Below are 19669 nucleotides of genomic sequence, written 5' to 3' on the forward strand. Positions count from 1 at the left end.
GGGCTGGAGGAGCACCCAAGATTCCAGCAGCACTGATTTTAGGACCATGCATCTGTCCATAGGTGTCCGAAGTTCCATAAGGCATCTTTCCAAGAGCAACTGCAACCCCAGATGGATTCGGGAAGAATGCTTCACAAAGTCTTATAACTCCCTCTGGTTTCTTCTGCTTTACTCTTTTTCACAGACTGTCCCAGAGACAGAAGGAAGAAACACGTTTGGAGAAAGAGAAACCAGGTTTTCTCCCAGTTTTCTGTATCCTAGTCCTGGAAAGTCTTGGTAACCGAGCCTAAATAACCAACCTGCCAAAGTTCAGTTCCACTTTGTGGCCTCCTTATCAGCAGGTTTTTTTTCCCAGGCTATTTCTGTTTTCCTTTCCTCTCCAGGCATTGTATTGAGTTGCAGCCAGCAAACATTCCAGGAGCTTGCCTTCAGGGCTTAGACTCTCCACAACCACTTCACTCTGAAATACCTCATTTTTCCCCACCCTGAATAAAGAACCAAAAATTTCTGTGTTCAGCAGGATTTTCATCCTCTGGTATGCTTTGCTCTCACCTTGCATTGCAGAGCACAAATCTCCCAGAGCCATAGAATGGTTTGTGTTGGAAGGACCCTCAAAAATCATCCATTTCCACCCCCCGCCATGGGCAGGGACACCTTCCACTATCCCAGGTTGCTCCAAGCCCCATCCAACCTGACCTTGGAAACTTCCAGGGATGCAGGGGCAGCCACAGCTTCTCTGGGCCATGGGCTGCCCTGCCCATGACAGGGGGTTGTAAGAAAATGATCTTTAAGGTCCCTTCCAACTCAAACCATTCTATGATTCTATAAAAGCCAAATGAAAATCCTAAAGAGAAGAAAATTTTTAAAGATAAATATGGAGTATTTGTCCATAAAGACCACCAGAAGACCAAGTGAAGACACCACATATGGGAAACTTATAACTGGAGTTTCCCCAGGTTGCTCTCAGCTGGATCTGCCCTGATTTTCTGATCCCAGCAGTGGCCCAAAAGCCCAGTGGTGATGCAGAGCTGGAAGAGGTGCCATCGAAAATGCCAAAACTCCAAAGTTTTGGGGGTTTGGTCCCGCTGTAATATGTAGATCACTTCCAGAGTGACACCTGAAGTGCCCCACCCCCGCCCCCACCCCCTCATTCTTTTTAGCAAAAAGCCTTCCCAGGACCTTGAGCTGCATCACCACCACTTTGGTGTCTTTAGAAAACAATTAAACTCAGTAATCACAAAGTTCATGCATTTAAAAAAAAAACCCCCAAAACAACCAAAACTGTACGGTTAGTGGGCCAAGAGATTTAGAAATGGCTCTCCTAAGCCCTTTTCCCGTTTCTTTCTGGGGGTAACAGTGCTCACAGTCCCACCCACCAGCAGGCGCTCCCCGTCCCCTCCAGCCTGGCCCTTTAAGTAACATGAGCCTCCGAGCTGCAAATCCCAGTCTCCAACTAAAAGGATGGAAAAGCTGTTTACCCCCCTTCCCCCTTCTGGGTCTTTTCTTTTGAAAGGAATTTTCTTCTATCGCATGAGAGAGAGATCACCAAAGGACAGAGCAGCTTTCTGAGCATCCTCCTCCCAAATCAAGACAAACTTGCAGCTTCTCCACCCTGCAATGCTTCTGGCAGTTTTTTTTCCCAGCTTTCCTCCCTTCTTGCCGGCCTTTGGCAAACCTCAGCTGATTTCCAAACCCTCCGTTGCTGCTGGGGGTTGGTACAAAGGTTTAATTATTTGCCTTTTCTCGGGTAAGGCGGGGATAGGGAGAAGGTCGGGCCCCATCGTCTGACACTCCTAATCTTGCCCACTTTTGTTGTACACTCCCTCTCTCCCACCCCCCTTCCTTCCCTGTCTCCTGCCCAGCTCCCAGAGCCCACCATGAATCCACAGGCATTTTGGGGATGCTTTTGCCTGCTTTGCTTTTCCTTCCTGAGATCAGCAAAAGGTAAGGGAGACTTTGGGCTGATTTGGGTTCAGGGACACAACGGGGTCTGGATGCCTGGAGAGGTGAGATGCTCATCCCAGCACTTAACCTCCTGGTCTACAGCCAAGCAGGGAACAGGGACTGGTAAACTGCAAGCAGCACGAGCATGTCCTGAGGCAGGGAAGTTTTGGGGATCATGGCAGTCCTTCCTGGGGGTGAGGAAAACCAGAGAGCTGGAGCTTTTTAAACTGCACACAGCACAGAACTATACAAACTCTTCAGTCTGTCTCACAGAGGAAAGCCCCAGGGACTGAGCTGGATTTACATTGATTCATTTGTTGTTAAAAGCAGCAAAGCTATAAAACATTTCAGAAGCCCAGCAAGTGTGTCAAATTTGCAAGAGAATTTCAAGTGACTTCAGAAAATAGATTTGACTGGTTTGTCACAGCAAAGGCAACCCTTCTCCCTTCATCACAATTGTATACAAGCAAGAGAAGGGACTCAGAATAATTTTGGAGAAATAAGGCTGAAGCAGGGTGTTTTGATCTAAAGCTGTCCCACCACCTTCATTTTGCCTTAGCACAAAGTCAGTAATTTAATTAAGAGTTAGAAGTTCTGATGGAAAACCCAGAATATGAATAATTCAGTTTCTTTTCTCCCCTAAGAAGGTTGACTGTGCCCCAGTTAATGCCCAGTGCTAAAAAGGCACTGGAGAAATCCCTCCTGTCTGTGGGCATGCTCAGGAAACTTCCCTTTAGGATTAAAGTGCGTTTCTTTGGCATTTCTAAAAGTCCTGAAGTCCCCAAGTGGAGACCCTGCTCGAGCCATCATTTTTGAGGCAGGGCTGGAAACACGAGCAGGAATCAGCTGTCAGCCCGGAGAACACCCAAATATCTAAACCACGGGCACAATTCCCCGTGAAAACCTTCCCATCAGCTAGACTTCCAGTCCCAGGAGGTCGAGTGATGCACAGGTCACGAGCACCCCTGCAAGCCCGGGTGCCCTCTGGATGGAAGTTGCCAGGTGCAGGAAGTGGAGGAGATCCATGACTGCTTACCTTCAACATTTCCATCTTTCCACAGGGAATTTGCAGCCACTCTCTTTCCAGCCCAGGACCCTGTACCAGTACCGGTACATGCTGCATGTCCAGCTGGACCACACGTCCACACCATCCCCGTGGGGAGCCCGGCTGCAGGCTGAGGCATTGATCCATCTGCACCGGCTCTGGAGGGACCAAGGCAGGGAAGAGCTGCTCCAGGTGCAGGTGGGTGGGACAGTACAGCCATCACAGCTGGGTATTCCTGCTGGCAACACCCCAGGAGCTGCAACCCCTTCCCTTTCTAGCCCATGCCAGCTGAAAAATGACCTCTCTGACCAAATCCATCACCTGGAGGTAAAATACACACCACCTTTAGAGCAGACACACTTGGTCACTTTTTTCTGCCATCTTCTGCTGTTGCAGATCCACAACCTGAAGGCCCAACACCAGCCAGAAGAGGAGAGGAACCAGGACAGCAGCAGAGGTCCCCCTGTAGAGATTGCACTGAGCCAGGAGGCACAGGCAGAGTTCCAGCAGCCAGTGTTCATCTCCTGGAACAGTGGGAAGGTCAGCTGGACACCTCCTGGGCTTGTTCATGCCCTCTGCAAAGCACTCCTGTCCTCATCCTAAATATTCTGGGCAATGAAGCCCATAGGATCTCCTGCTCCACCTCCAATTTCAGAGCAGCAGGAACTGGACAGAGTGGCCAGTGCAGGACCCTACATGGAGTCCCATCGTCCAAAAGGACTCAGCTGAATCCCATGTTAAAAGCTCTTCAGTCCTAACCATGGGATATAAGCTCTCTTCTGACCTTCTCCTCTACGGGTGGGAAGGAAAGGGAAATTTTGTGGGCTTGCATCCACAGACCTCATGCTATTGAGGGATAAAGTCCTCCTTGAGAAAATTCCTCAGGTGTCCACAGGGTGTTCTCAGGTTCCCTTTTGTCAGGGAAGGCAGCAGAGAGCCTTCAAGGACCGCAGAGATATCCCCTCAGCCAGGCAACACCTCCTACCCCCACCAGGTCAAAGCTTTCTATGGGAATGAAGCGGAAAACATCCTGATCTCCAACCTGAAACGAGGCATCATCAGTCTGTTCCAGCTTCAGCCCCATGCTGGCACCACAGTGGAGGTAGGTCCAGAGCTGGGGCCACATCTGCCCAAAATCCAGGGATGTGCCAGGAGAGCTGGCCCTGGAACCTAGCCAGCCCATGAGCTCTGGCAGAGGAGGCAAAATTCAAGATAAACAACATGGGCTCTGCTGCTCCAACCAGGCTGTGAGCAAGGGTGACTATTGGAAAGGCAGAAGACTTAAAATGAAATAACCTAATATTCAGCAATAGGCACCCTTACAAAACCATAGCCTTTCCCTTGACAGTAGGAACGGCATTCCTGCTAAGCAGGATTTGCTTTGCCAGCAGCCAGCTGGAATGACCTGTGAACAACATGAAATAACCTCAGAACCCCAAATGCAGTCACAGAGATGCTGCTGCTGGTGGTGTCAGCCTGAGTTTGCAAAGATGCCCAGATGGACTTGGAGCTATCCAACACCACCCCCACCACCCCCCCCGATGTGGCCCACTTTCTAGATTTTTGATGTTTTTCTATTTGTTAGGTTGGCCTTTCTGTCTGTCCTCTCCACAGATCATTTAATACCCATGGTCACTCCCCTTTGTGTTTCAGGAAGACGCCTCTGGAAGCTGCCAAGTCACCTACACTGTGTCCAACCATTCCATCACCAAGACCAAAGATCTTCTCAGCTGCTCAACGCCAAAGTCTGGATTCACCTCCACAAACAAAGCAAGTCCATTGCTCTCACTGTGGGGGGTTCAGCTCATCTTGAGTACAGCAGGGCCATCCCAAAAATCTTTTTGCAGGTGGGCTTGGATTCCCATTCCCAGCTGGCTTCAGCCTTCTGCACCAGCTTGGGATGGGACTCTTAGACCCATCCTCAAAGTGGGATGCACCAACATCCCTCAGGAGGATCTTGTGGTGTCAAGGTGGGTAGGAGCAGTAAAGGTGCTCTGGGTCATCCCACCCACACCCTTGTTATCACTTCTGACCTGTCAGCTGATCCTGCTGGGGAAGGTGGAGATACAGGGATGTTTTCTGGGTCTCAGACCCATCAGACTGGGGATTAGTTTGACAGGACTCTGGTTTTGCTTAAAGCAGTAGCCTGCGTTTAGCCCTGACATGCACAGATGAAATCCTGTGGATCTTAATGCAGTTATACCTGCCACAACCAAAATTTAAGGTTTTTTAAAATATAAAAATTCTACTGAATTCAATATAAAAATGGACATCCCCATGGAGACCCCATAGGCCCTGGCAGAGGTCTCAACACCACCTTGTCATGCAAGTCCCTGTGTCACCACTCTGTCTACCTGCATCAACCACAATGAGAGCATCCCCTTGCCATCGTCCTCACCTGGTGTTGCCTTCTCCCACATCTGGGAAGAAGGTGGGCTCTTCTGGATTTTCCTTTCCTACATTTTGCAAGTGAAGTAGGTGACTTTGTGGACTGGAAAGTTCTTTTTCTGCTAATGGAAAGAGAAGTCTCCTGGGGAAAGGGGAAGGGAGAAAAAGGTTGCATTTTTTTTCTCCTTGCCTTTCCTTTCCCAAGATTTTTGGAGTTGAGTGGCAGCCCTCCAGCACAAGCCAGTATGTGGTGAAAGGCAACCTCCTCCAGTCGGTCCTGGCAGAGGAAAGCCACGTGGTGGCTCCAGCCCTGAGATCCCGCTCTGGCATCAAAATCAGTTCAAGGTGAGCGATGATCCCAACCATGAGCACAGGGGATGTAAATCACAAAACTTTCTATTGACTGTTTCTCCCTTCACAGGCAGCAGCTCCAGCTGGTGTCTCCTGCAATGCCTGGGCCAGCAGAAGTGTCTGGACAAAGCCTTGAGGATGTGCTGGCTGGCACAGATGCACGGCCCCAGCCCCTGGTCATGACCAGCCTGCCCTTCAGGAGAGTCTGCACCCACTGCCCATCGGTCAGTGATGCTACCAACCCCCAAAACTCACCAGGGGCTCTCCCCCAAGCTGGGCGCTTGTAGGATTTGGAGTTAAACCCCAGTGGTGCTTTTGGAGGGGCTGGTTACTGCTGCTTTGGTGTAAAATGTATCCTGTGGTAACAGGGGAAAAGAGGCTAAATCCCACCTAACAAACCTCACCTTTGCAGCTGAGAGCCTTCCTGAAGGCTTTTGACAGACAGAGAGCCAAAATAGACACCTCGAGGGTGGCGACAGCCTGGCAGTTCCAGAGGTTCATCCAGATGCTGCGCAGCGCCAAGAAGAGGGATGTCCTGCAGCTGCTGAGGAGAGCACCTGAGGAGATGCGGTGAGAATCCCTGGAATCATCTCTTCAAAATTCTGAGCACTGGACAAGACAACCAGGATCATTTGGTGCTGCTCCAGGCACCATCCCTGGTCCAGGCAGCCATCCTGACTAGTGACAGTGTTCTCTCGCTTTCCTAATACCCGTCCTGTCCAAGCACTGCATGTTTTTTGTGGGCCATGCCACTGATGAGTTCCCTCTTCCTGCTCCAGCCCCTTCCTCGTGGAGGCAGCGGTGGCCACGCAGTCAGTGGCTTCCTTGGCAGCGCTCTCAGACTTCCTGGATTTCAGCAAGGAGCCCAAGTCCCTTGTGGAGAAGTTTCTCTACGCAGCAGCTTTCTCTCCCCGGCCTTCTGGAGAGCTTCTCCATCTCATCTTAGTAAGTGTGGACATCTCTCTCTCTTCCCAGAGGGTCCTGCATCTGGGATGGGAAAAGGGAAAAAGGAAAAATGGAAAATGTTTCTGCAGAAATTGATTTTCCTGCTCATGGGATTGTTTTATGTGCATTTAACGGGACATAGGTGGTGGGAGTAGATGCTCCTCAGAGGAAAAGAATTCAGCAGAAAATGTTTTACATCAGTGCATTAGAGATAATAAAATCTTAATTTAGAGCCACAGCATTTTATCCAATTAAATCATGCATGGCCTCCTTTGATGCCTTAAGAGGCCTCCTAGAAACAGAGACTAGACAGGAGTAAGGGAATAAAAGCAGGTGTTTATTTGAAAGGCCTTCAAAGGTACCCCTGGGGGGCCAGAGGCCACTGTCCAGATGGACCCCAAGACGGACGGCAGGGCACGAGTTCTTCACACTTTTATAGGTTTGGTTCATTTGCATATCAGGGTTAATTCTCCAATTAAAGCTTCAGTTTAATGGTGTAAGTTCCCCTCCGCTTGCCCCACTTAGAGGCTCTTTGGTTTATCCTTTTTGAGCCTAGGACAGTCTGGGTGCCCTTGGAGACAAAGTCTGGAGAGGCTTTGTTATGTCTGCCTGGCACGAGAGAGCAGAAGTCAACAGGCTAACTTCAGAGTTACACACTAAGCAGTGCAGAATTTGAAAACTATAAAAGTTAAAACCTAAGGCATCACCTTCAAGGCAGGAAAGAACTAGTTTTTCCTTACTTGCTTAAGAAACACTTTGAGATAAGAGGTAAAGCATACTCCTTCTCTTTTTTCCTCCTCATTTCTTTTTTCCTGCTTCCTTTTACCCCTTTCTTGATGCCCAGGACAAGCTGGATGAGAAGCAGCTGTCGCCTGAGACCTGGGAGACAGGGGTAGTTGCTGTGGGCTCTCTGGTGGGCAAGCTGTGCCAGCAGAAGCTCTGTGGGCTGCAGGTGGGTTCTCTGCAATCCCTCACACTTGGCTTTTTGGGACCCAGTTCCAGGGGTGCCCAGAATATCTCCTGTCCCCCCTCCTTCTGCAAATCCCGAGCAGGTGGTGGAGCGTGGGGTGGAAACCATCCTCAGGGGGCTCAGAGGTGCCGAGGAGGAGCCCAAGGTGGTCATTTACCTGCTGGCCCTGGGGAATGCGATGCTCCCCGAGACCATCCCCATTCTCCTGGACCATGCCGAGGACGGTCCCACTGCTGTCACTGCCGCGGCCACCTCTGCCCTGCAGCGATTCCCTGTTCCCCACATCTCCAGCAAGGTAGGAAAGGAAGTTGCCGAGGCTTGGTGCTCCCCTCCCCACTCAAAGCCAAGCTGCTGGGGTGCATTTGCACTCTCTTTTAATTATCCCTTCTCATCAGGTGAAGCGAGTGATGAGGAGGATTTTCCACCAGAAGAGGAAGAGTTATGACAAAACCTGTCGCCTAGCCGCTGCAGAAATCCTCCTGGATAACCACCCCTTGCCCATGGATGTCATCAACATCTTGCTGGCCACCAGCGAGATGGAGACAGAGATGGCCACGTTCCTGCTGCTGAAAGTCCAGAACAGCCTGCGTGACCACCACCACCTGGCAAGGTGGGGCTGGAGGGGATGGCTGCATTTTTCCCTCTGCTCTATATCACCTTTTTCTCCTCCTCCTCCACAATCCAGCTGTGGGTTTTGGACCAATGTATCTTTAAAATGTGCTAGCATCACTTCCTGGGGGCTGCCTGGATATTCCTGGAGTAACAAAAGGGATGCCGATGCCATATAGCCGGGCAAAACCTGACATTCCTTGTCATCCTGCCCCATGGCAGTGGGACCCAGGCTTGTGGTTTTGGCTGAGTCCTTGGAGGCCGAAGCTCTGGCTCCCAAGGCAGTGCACAGTTTGTACCTGCATTAATCTACCTGTCTGCACAAAACAAACCAAGCACTCACATTTTGCAGGGCTAAGTAAAAACTGCACAAAAATATCTGCCTGGTTCATCCTAATAAGCCATAGGAAAGGGAAATTCCAGGGTAGCCCATGTCTGATGCTTTCATTTTTTGCTCACACTACTCTGGGCAGCCAGCAACCATGAGAAATACTTTGGCAAATTTTATTTCCTTCTGTAGTGACCACTGACCTTTTCCCTTTCCTTCCTCCCAGTGCTGACACATCCTTTCCCTCTCTTTTCCAGGAACATAATGAAAGACATCATGGGAGACCCGCGGATAAATAATTACAATTTCTTCTCTAAAGTCGGCACCTCCTCTTCTTTCTCAGGACCTCTGACAGGTGACAGCACAGAGGACACTGATCCCATGTCCCCTCAGAGGGTTAAAGGATGGGTTGGTAGGAAAAGGCAGCTTCCAGAAGAGGATTCAGGCCTATAGAATGGCCCAAAATCTCAGAGAGGTTTCTGAGAATGTCCTCCAGCATCAGCTGGCTGCCACCACCTGAGATATGAACACACCCTTCTCTAACGCATACTTTTCCCAAATCCTGCTAATTTGAAAGAGTAACTTCAGCTGGAGATGAAACCAACAGTAGATTGTTGGTGGGATTTTCTGTGCTTTCCCTGATAAGTCAAGATATTTCACTCCATTCCTCAGTTCCTTTCGTATTTTTAATAAGATCTTCAAAGAGGAGGATTCTTGTACTGAATTTAAAAGAAAGAATCAAACTTCAGAGAGTACAAAAAGCAGCACTTCCTAAATATCTGCTTAATTCTTCTTCCCTCAGCTCTCATTTCTGTCCCTCTTCAAATTACCTCAGTCTGGCCTCACAGAGGGTCAGTGAAGGTGGAAAAGTCAGGGAGAAAAAAAAACAACCTTGCAATGCTAAATTCTTTGAGTATTGCAAGAAGGGAAGGAGAAGATGCAGAATGGTACCATATGTCTGGGTTGGAAGGGACCTTAAAGATCATCGTGTAACAACCCCCCTTCCATCAGACACCCAGGGGTGCTCATGGGCATCTCTCTGCCTTTCAGTCACCCAGGACCTGATTTCCACTTTCGGGCTGGATCTACTGTTTTTGGAGGGTGGATTCCTGAGGAAGAGCGTCTCCGACTTCTCCCTGCTCAGCCATGGCCAGCGGCTTCGTGCAGCTCAGGTGCCAGCGGGAGAGGGGCTGGGGGGGGGGGGGGGGGGGGGGTGGTGACAACACCGACCCAGTGGTGCCACTGCTGTCCCTGTGTCCCCTCTTAACCCCCTTGTGGTGCTTCCCCTCCACATTAACCCCCTTGTGGTGCTTCACCTCCACATTCAGCATGTCCTGTATCAGAAACAGGCAAATTCCCAAATCACCAGTATGGAACCAGACACTCCTCCTGTGGAGAAGGGAGTCCCCCTGCTCCCCCAAAAAGCAGAGGATGCAACACTGATACCTCGGGGTGCTCAGAGACGATTTGGATGCCTCATCCAAGTCACTCCATCGCTGATGTCCTGCTCCAAAGAGTGCCTCCACTTCTGTCTTCCAGGTCACCTTTGAAGCACAAGGGATGGAGTCAATGATGGGAGAAAACCTCTCGGAAGGGGAAGAGGAGCCAGAGCTCATGGCTGGGATGTCGGCCACCTTCTTTGATGTCCAGTTGCGGCCAATCATCTTCTTCCAGGGCTACACAGATCTAATGGCCAAGGTGCTGCTGAGCAGCGGAGAGCCCACCAGTGTGGTCAAAGGGAACCTCCTGCTGATGGACCATCACCAGGTACTGGATGGGGAGGAAGCAGTGACCTGTCTCCATGCTACGTCTCAGTGAATCCAGTAAAATGAGCCTGTGAATGTTATGCACCACAGGTACAGATCTGAGAGCGAGGTGGCACTGCCAGATGTGTCTTGGGGTTGGTAAAGCAGTGGGATGGCTTGTTCTGCCATGGGAGACCCGTGGCTGCAGTTGCTCCCATGCAGGCCCAGCTGCAGGGTTGGGACAGACATTCCCAGCAGCCACAAGTCACTGCCGGTGTCAGCCACTCATCCAAGAGCAGTGCCTGGTCACAGGAAGCTCTGCCTTTTCCATCTTCCAGGTCATTCCTCTGCAGTCTGGCCTCCAAGTGACTGTCAAACTCCAGGGCAGCCTGGGGCTGGATATTTCAGCTGACATGGATGTGAGCATTTGGGAGCAGGAACTGAAAACCAGCGTCAATGCGAGGTCAGTGGGTGGGAAGCTGCTGGGAAAGGGAATACCCGGGGGATGAGGGTGGATTTCCACAGCCCTCTGCTCTTCTTCTGATGGGTCCAGCCTTTCCTGGTGCTTAAGAACACCCATTTTCCATGGCCAGATCTCCAATCAAGGTGTTCCTGGAGTTTTTTGGTGCCCAGCGCAGGCCAATGCTCGGTGACCAGACCCCATGTGCTTCTCTCTTCCAGGGGAAGCCTCACTATGGATTTCCAGGCAGAACTAGATTCCCCTTTCCTCCAAGCCACCCTGAGGAGCCAGACAGAGGTGGAGACCTCTATCCACTTCGACACCATGCTGAGGTTTTCCAGCAGCCCCGTGCTCATGTGCCTGCAGCTGAGAGAGGAACAGGTCCCGTACAGGTAGTCTCTGGGTACAACCAGATCCTGCAGAAACATCATTATGGGCTTGAGATAAAGGAGGGTTCCTTGGGAAGAGGAGAGAATTAATGGTTGCACTTACTGGCTCAGAATTGGTAGGGATGAGAGAAGGGCACCTCAAGTTCCTGACACGGGTGGGAGCACCATCCATAGACCATCAGGAGATGGTGACTGGGCTGGTCTGGGAGGAGAAGGATGAGATCCACCACCACCACAGCCTTCTGACCATCCTGCTGTCACCTTGTCCCACAGAGAAATCTTCACAGTTTCCCAGTCTGCTGGGAGCCAGAGCAGCACCTCTCGGAAAGGCCGGCATGGCACCGTGCCTGGGAGGGAATTTGCCTTGCACCAAACCAATTCCAAGGTCTGCAACCTCCTGCTGACAGCAGAAAAAGAATAAGGAGTCAGAGCACTTAGGGACTCTCCTCCACAACCACCTTTCAACTAGAAAAATGCTGCAATAAGGACATCAGAAGGGACCACAGGAGGAACTGCTGAAGGACAGACACACCCCTTGCCTCCAAATCTGCCCTCACACCCCAAAAGGCTGAGATTTCCCCCTCCTGGACTCCTCCCTTTCATGGGGAAGGGCCTTGCTGGAAGCCAAGCATGTCCTCGTGAAAAACTGCCTTATTTTGCAAGTGAGTGAGTTTCTCAGAGCCCAAGAAACCCTCCTGCAAGCCTGCACCCCAAAATGCCATGTTTTCTCCCCATTTATCAAAACTGTCAGGAGGGAATACATTTGCAGCTAGCTGGAAGTCCCCACTGGAGGGAATAAATGACCTTCTTTTAATGCACAGCTTTTTTGGCTGCCAAATTTTCCAAGAATATGGAAAAAAACTGATTTCTGGAGGAGGTGCAATGGTTTTTAATATTTTTTTAATGCAACTCCAGAATAATCCTCAGGGAGAAAAACAGAGAAGCAAGAACAAAATGCCAATTATTCCATGTTCTTTCTGGCTTAATTGAAGGTGTTCACATTCTTTTGCACACGAAGGCAACTCAGCTCCCTCTCAGCTTGGTGCCAGCCTCATATTCCTGGGAGAATTTACACTCTTTTGCCAGGGATGTGGCCAGTGCCTTCCCACTCCAGTGTCTACAGGACAGGCAGGGCTGCAAGGATCATCTGATGTCATTAAAAACACCTTGTAATTAAAATCCACAAGGGCATGAGCAGAGGTGACTTCTGCCTGCAGCCTCATGTCTTAACTGTTGATCCAAAGTTTATGTATTAATGGAGAAGCCTCTGGCCTCTCATCTCCCGGGCAGCAGCTCCCCTGCTCTTTTACTGGAGATAAGATTTGCCCCCACCCTACGTGTGGGAAGGCAGCATTCCAGCAACAGAGGGATCCAGCAGCTTCCCTCTCCTGCTGATATTTGGGCTCTTTTGGTGACCATTTATGAGAATTACAATTAGCTTTGGGTAAATATTGTCCTCCTGCTTTGCATTCTGCTCCTGAGCTGAATTGTTATCATCCCCCACCACCCAACACCTCCAGCACTGGAGGGAGGCTCGCGAGGAAAAAGCAGCATTTCTCCATTCTTTCCTGATAATGATGTGCCTTGGAAAGTATTTTTAGCCCTTATTTTGTGTGTGTTATAAAACAAGCTTTTTAGAAAAGAAAAGAGGGACATGGAGTACATTTTTTAAAATTATGAGCCTGAAATGTTAGCACTGAGTCTCCTGGTTCAGCGGACGAAAATGGTCTGGTTTTCCATCTGGAGACACCAATTACAAGCGCTTTGGTTATGTACAGAAATAAATGCCAAGTATTTTTATATTGTCTCTGTTTGACGCTTAACTTTTCTGGACACATGGATGGGAAGAAGGGAGAGGCACTTTCAGCAAGAACCTGCTCTCTAGGTCTGTATTTAGGGTGCCCTAAATACCCTGCAAAACAGGAATGCGAGGGCTACTTCTGCTCCTAAAACCCCCTGGAGCACCCCGAGGGTTGACAGCAGCCCTGCCAGAGGGCTCCCATGGGGCCGCCTTATCCTCTCCTGCCAACTCCTGCAAATGTATTTGAGGCCATCCAAGACTCTGCTTAAAATCAGGGCTTCCGCTGCGCCAGGGCTCTGCTGATCCCAGGGCAGCGTCGCTCGGAGCTGGCCTCAAGGATACAGACAGTAATAGCCCTCGGGACTGAGCAGGGTCTGAACAGGAGGATCCCAGCATGACCCTGGCTGGAGGGAGCCTGTATCACTTTCTGCAGAGCGGAGAGCAGCTCCCACTTGCTCCCCAGCTTCACCATCTCAAAGGAGCATCCTGTAATTCCCCATTCCCCCAGTCTCAGAATCAGGATTTGGGCTGATTTCAGCTGTGTTTTACACCCTGATGAGTTGCTATAATCTCCCCTACATATCTGCACAAGCCTTAATCCCAATCCTGCCACTGTTCTGACAGGGGTTTGTGAGGGAATATTTTGACCTGAAACCTCTCAGTCTCAGTGTCTGCTCCTCAGACAAAGCCAAGAGGGATCCACCTGCCATTTGGGACTTTTTCCATCGCTCCCTTTCCTCTTTCTCCTCCTCTACAGATCAACAAAGGCAGATTTGTCAATCAGATGAGATTTACCCCAAATCAGCTGAACTTCTAGTCCCAAAGGATGCTTGTCCTGCCAGAGGGACCAGGTCCTGTAGCTGGAATTGGAGTTGGGAATGTGTTTCCAGACCGCTTGGAAGTGGTGAGGACATTTGAATAGGGATTTTACCAGTTTGCTTTGCTGCTGGAAGATTTGCTGTCCTGCTGAGCCACTGAATCCTGAAGTTTCCCAAGCCCTTCCCAATGATTTTTTCCCCAGTCCTGGTTAGATGCTCCAGCAACAAAGGCAATGAAGGGACATAGGCCTTTTGGTAAAGTCACCCATTTCCTTGGCAATAGCTCCAAACCCTCCTAGAAGGGACCTTTCAGCCCCAGATCCCCAGTAGAGGTGGCATTGTGCCCACGGAGCTGGAATGGAGTCACCTCAGTTTTAAGTGGGCAGAAAGGGACCTGGACCTGGACGCATTTTATCCTTGCAGGGATGGTGATTCCACCACTGCCCTGAGCAGCCTGTTCCAGTACTTGACAGCCCTCTTCGTGAATAAATTTGTCCTTATTTCCAACCTCCACACAGCTTGCAGCCCTTTCCTCTCATCCTGTCCCTAGTCCCCTGGGAGCAGGGCCTGACCCCTCCTGTCAGGGAGTTGTGGTGAACCAGAAGGTTCCCCCTCAGCCTCCTTCTCCAGGATGAGCCCCTTTCCCAGCTCCCTCATCCTCCCAAAGAGTCGTTCCATCCAGGAGCAAGGGAAGGGGACCATCAGGCAGGGTTGGCGTGCCAGCTGTGCCTCCTGGTGAAGATCCGCCAGGACAGCCACTCTCCATCTCCCAGGAATTTTGCAAGTGGAGCAGGGCTCCTGCCGCCTCTCCGTGTGGAGCTGCAGATCAGCAGTGACCTCCAGCGGCTGCAGGCAGAGCTGATGGAGATGTCGGGATCAAACCCCTCCGCTCCGGCCCCCAGGGATGTCCCTCAAGCGGCATACGAGGTCGAGGGACCTCTGCGATGGACCAGGGTGACCCTTGGCAGCCCCTCACCCTTCTGACCTGGGCTTTGGGTGGCAGTGCCTTCCCCTCCTGGCCTCCAGGCTTGCCAGCACAAGCAGTTTCCCACGTTTTCCTTCTCCCGGCAAGTCACCCTGTTACCAGGACATCCCATACAGCCCTCAGGAGAGCACATGGACACCACTCACCAAATAAAACATTATCTGCCTGTCCATTCCAGCTGGCTGCAGAGACAAAACTACCATGAGAAAGAGTGCACGAAAGCGAGGGAATGGTGAGGATCAGCTCTCCTCGGGAATTTAGTGGAGAGGCAGCTCTAAAGTGCTGGGACAGAGCTCTCATCAGCCTCTGCTCTCTCCTTCCTAGGCAGCCTGCAATACAAAGAATTGTATTTCCTGACTGCTGGGCCCCAGAGACCCCCCAAACTCCACAAAATAATAATAATAATAATAATAATAATAATAATAATAATAATAATAATAATAATAATAATAATAAACCAGTTTATAACTCACCAAAGCAGCAGTGAAAATCCCAGCACTGATCTGTGGTAACAGCAAACCTCACATAAAGCTGCAGCTGCACATCCCAAACCTCCACTGCAGAGCTGGCAGCTGCCTTGGGACACACACATCACACCAGGATCACTGCAAGGCTTTCCTGGGACATCCACATGCTTATCTGAGAGCCAGAGTGCCCTGGAATCAGTCTGGAGCATCCAAGGAACAGCAGCTGGCAGGGTTGCTGTTATAACCTGCCCAGCAATCAGGAATGCAGGGGGAAAGCTGGAAAAATGGGACACAGCTGGGCAAAACCACGGCAGCTGTGCCATGAGATGATCCCTGCAGGAAAAGCTGGGGGGAAAAGCTCAGGGTAAGGGCTGGTGAGTCAGGTGGGGGAACCTGGGAAATGGCTGAGCCAAGCCAACAAGGCTCCAGGGCTAGGATAAAACCCTTTGGGAAAGAAATCCATGGGAAAGAAAGCTGAAGTTTTCCCAGAAAACTGTTTCACCCACTCCATCCTGGCCAAGAGTGTGATTACTGAAGGGATGCAATACTTGCTGTAGGAAAATTAGCAGTGAAGAAGGTGTTTAGAGACACTGCCGTAATCTCAGTTCCCATGGGAACAAGCACCTACTCTGCCCCATCTCACAGAACTGTAGAATCCCTGACTGGTTTGAGTTGGAAGGGACTTTAAAGCTCATCTCATTCCAGCCCCTGCCATAGGCAGGGCATCCTCCACCAAGTTGCTCCAAGCCCCATGCAACCTGCCATCCCAGCAAGAAAAGCCACAACCACACCAGTTGCAAGCCTTGAAGTCTCTCCTATCCCTTATAAATCCAAAAATCCCTCCTCAGCCAAATATTTTGGCTGTTGCAGCCTAAAAACCTGAAGGTGTGATGAGCTGCAGTGGTGTCGTGTGAAAGGGAAGCATCCAACATACAGGTGGAAGAGCTTTTTCCATGGTAAAATCTAAGCAGGGTTTTCAAAGCACTTGAAAAAGCAGGCACTGCAAAGATCCAGAGGAATCCAGTCTGGCTGGATTTTAAGGAACGCCCTGGTAGGGTTTTGGTTTAACCTCTTAAGAGGGGCCATTAAAAACACAAGGGGAAGAACTGAGTGACTTCATGCCAAAAGATGTAGTGGTTCCACCATCACTGTGAGCACTAGAGGTCTGCGGGAGACATTTAAAAGGATGTAAAGCAGGAAAGAGGAAAATAAAGCACTTTTTGAGGGATTACAGCAGCATCACTCACCACCACAACGCCTACGAAGTTTCCACAGGAAGCACCATTTTGTGTGAGCGTGGCTTTAAAGCGGCTCCCACACACCCTGGGGGCAAAGCTACGCCGTCTTCATCGCCCTCCCATGCAAGCGCCACCAGCTTGCCATTGCCCCCACGATCCTTGATAAAGTGGCGCTGGGGACCACTCAAGCGTCCCCTGGCAGCCGTGCCCTGGGGTTCACTCCCAGCTGCCTGCAAAGCGCAGGAAGCAAGGCAGGGAGCGCACCTCGAGAGGGAAGACCGGCCCTTCCCTCCAGCCCCTCCCCTCGCTTGCCTTGTCCTTGAGCACTCCCTATTCCCAGGGCTGTCTGCCAGTGTGGTCCTACCATCAGGTCCTTCAGGCTTGGAGCAACCCGGTCTAGTGGAGGGTGTCCCTGCCCGCAGCAGGGGGATTGGAATGAGAGGAGCTTGAAGATCCCTCCCAACCCAAAGCATTCCAGGATTCTGTGATTCTCTGGATTCCGTGATTCTCTGCTCATTGCCACCGTGGCCACCAGCAGTCGCGTGCCCACCAAGCACAGAGAACACATTCCCTTCTCCCAGCGCCGGGCTTCTGCTTCAAGGACGGAGTGGAGCATCCATAAGCTGGGACAACCGAGGCAACACTGAACCTTGTATGAGGGTCTAAAAAACCCAGCAGCAGAAGCTGGTTTTTGGCATCAAACAGGAAAAGGAGGGGCTGCCAAAACACAGCCTGACATTTCTTCTCTGGCCTCATGCCTACCCTGGTTTCACCACTTTACATTTTTTATCTGGCCATGGCATCAGGAGCTCTTTTTGACCTGAACCAGTAACACATCGGTATTTATTTTTGCACTGGCTAAACTATTTATGTTTGTGTATATATTTATGTATATACCTAGAGGTTTTCTTCCTCCTCAAAACAGCAATGTAAAATTCTGGCTGGTAAAGAGGAGGGACTGGGTTGAAATAACACAAAGTAAATCCATTTCAACAACCACACGCAGGTCACGCTCACGTTTCCCCCTCCACACACCCATCCCCAAAATAGATCAACAGCAAGAGATTTTTTATGTGGATTTATTTTTTTTTTTTTTTACATTATGTTAGAGTTCCAAAAAAAACCCCAAAAAACAAAAAAAAAAAAAAAAAACCCAACAAAACAGAACCCAACAAAATTAATAAATATTAAAAGTTAAAAAGCTCTGAATCTTGTATATACAAAACTTTATACATCATGGTAACACTGGACAAGGTTACAGCACAGGAAAGACTCCATGCATCCACCTGGCTTAGGAGGGTGCAGGGCACCAGAGTCATCCTCTCCTCCTGGAGACAGGACCAGAGACAGGACAAAGCGACCTAACCTCAGCCTGCCTTCAGCTGGAATAAATTCCCCATCCCTGGAAACGTTCAAGGCCAGGATGGGGCTTGGAGCAACCTGGTCTAGTGGAAGGTGTCCCTGCCCATGGCAGGAGGGCTGGAACAAGAGGAGCTTTACAGTTATCTTCCAACCCAGACCATGCCAGGATTCCATGAAACAGGCAGTGCTGGGTGCTAGCCCTGCACCATCATCACCCCAGAGCACCACAGCTGGTCGGGGGGAGGTTATCACACCCTGCTTTAGATCTCCCCCACCTCTCAGCTCAAGGTTGGGATCAGGACCTGCAGTGCAGCCCCCCTGCCCAAACACCCCCCAGGGACCCCAGCTATGGGTGCAAGGAGCTGGGTCAGTCCCTAGCCACAGCTCTCCCCCGAGGCATAGCAGGGAACCACTGCAAATATTCCTTAAGCAATAAAGCACCGATGCCCAGGCCAGCATGGAAGGGAGGGGCACAGCTGGGAATTTGGGAGGAAGGACATCCCAGCCCGTTTTTGAGGGGAAGAAGGTCTTTTTCTTATGATCCTTGAAGAGCAAACAAAGCGTTATCTTTGGCACAATAAATAAATGCTGGCACTCCCATGGAGGGGCTGGCAAGGGGCATGGTGGTGGTGGCGGCATTCCAAGGGAAGAATCCCACCCTGGTATCCCCACAGGATCCCCTGTGGGTACCAATACCTGCATGTCCTGGATCTGGGCACTCCACAGGCACCCTCCATGTGCCCACTCCCACGAGGTGTGCCAGTTGTGTGGCTCAGACAGATGGGGGACTTTGTTCCATGTTTTGGGATGCCCACCTAATGCCAAAGGGCAGCACCTAGGAGGCCGAGGACCTTCAGCCTCAGGTGCTTTAAGAGGAGTTGAAAAAATGCTCATCCAGCCATGACTTGGCAGCAGGAGGGTGTTGGGAACCTCTGGGGGAGCACTGCAGAGTCCAATGCTTAAAACATCAGGAATGCAGAGGGATTGGCATCTGTTTCAGTCACAGCAAGTACCTCAACCCTGTCACAATCCATTCCAGACTGGGAAAATCACCCCAAGCCACCTCACCAGCAAGCCCTGGATTCCTGCAGAGCTTACAAACCCTGTCCCGAGGGACACCACATCTGCTCCTTGGGTACTGGGGAAGCAGGACTATCAGGGCCAGCAGATGCACCCACACCATGCATGTGCTCCCAAGGACATCCCACTTTGCAATGCCAGACTGCTCTATCTGCCAAGCCTTGCCTTCCTCGGACTCCACCTTCCCGTTCTTAAAACCTCCTCCCACACAGATGCCCACCTTCCCCTGCCGCTGCACCCAGAGGTGCCCTAAGTACCAAAACCATGACAGCCCCCTCAGGGACATCATTCTGGGGAGGTTTTGAGGACTGAAACTTGTCAAGGCAAACCCTGTGCCTGGAGCTGGCCCAACACCCAGCAAGGGAGGGCAGCCCAAGGCTCCTAAAGTGCTGTGCAAACGTTTAGTACTTGGCACAATAATTTGTAACGGCATTAATCACCCCCTTTTCTCCCCTTCCCAAGCAATGAGAGATGAGGATCAATCTTCATCTCTCTCCCCTCCTTGCAACTGCCCCTGAAATTCACTCCTGACATCCCAGTCACTCCCATTTCCCCCTGGAAGCTGTTGCTGCCCCACAGGCACTGGGTCCAAGGGTGCAGGGATGAGGCTGGTGATCCTGGGAAGGCTGGGCATTGGTATCAGCTCAAGGCTGGCCAAGGGCAGTATTGGCTAAAATAAAAGTCACCCCCAGGTGACAGGCATTTTTGACATCAATTTTTGGTCTTTGACCTGTGGTTCTTATT

The 19669-nt window shown here is 50.7% G+C and overlaps 1 protein-coding gene across 5 annotated transcripts in view; it reads left to right on the plus strand.

Moving 5' to 3' along the window:
* Window positions 1-12974, plus strand: part of LOC125329204 (microsomal triglyceride transfer protein-like) — a 41369-nt gene extending 28395 nt beyond the window's left edge. For 2 of the 5 annotated variants that reach the window (XM_048310792.1, XM_048310793.1), the window contains exons 2-18: window positions 3006-3187; window positions 3386-3529; window positions 3984-4091; window positions 4643-4759; window positions 5583-5722; window positions 5799-5952; window positions 6141-6298; window positions 6508-6673; window positions 7518-7625; window positions 7726-7938; window positions 8039-8253; window positions 8838-8935; window positions 9631-9752; window positions 10120-10347; window positions 10664-10788; window positions 11007-11177; window positions 11448-12974. In XM_048310792.1, the coding sequence (XP_048166749.1) occupies window positions 3006-3187; window positions 3386-3529; window positions 3984-4091; window positions 4643-4759; window positions 5583-5722; window positions 5799-5952; window positions 6141-6298; window positions 6508-6673; window positions 7518-7625; window positions 7726-7938; window positions 8039-8253; window positions 8838-8935; window positions 9631-9752; window positions 10120-10347; window positions 10664-10788; window positions 11007-11177; window positions 11448-11595 (2597 nt within the window). In that variant the 3' untranslated portion in view covers window positions 11596-12974. Of the gene's footprint in view, window positions 1-808; window positions 3188-3385; window positions 3530-3983; window positions 4092-4642; window positions 4760-5582; window positions 5723-5798; window positions 5953-6140; window positions 6299-6507; window positions 6674-7517; window positions 7626-7725; window positions 7939-8038; window positions 8254-8837; window positions 8936-9630; window positions 9753-10119; window positions 10348-10663; window positions 10789-11006; window positions 11178-11447 lie in introns of those variants that run through there. The other 3 variants (XM_048310789.1, XM_048310791.1, XM_048310790.1) reach the window with 3 other exon arrangements.
* Window positions 12975-19669: the final 6695 nt, after the last annotated feature.

This window comes from Corvus hawaiiensis, chromosome 8 (genome assembly GCF_020740725.1).
Source record: "Corvus hawaiiensis isolate bCorHaw1 chromosome 8, bCorHaw1.pri.cur, whole genome shotgun sequence".
Lineage (NCBI taxonomy): Eukaryota > Metazoa > Chordata > Aves > Passeriformes > Corvidae > Corvus > Corvus hawaiiensis.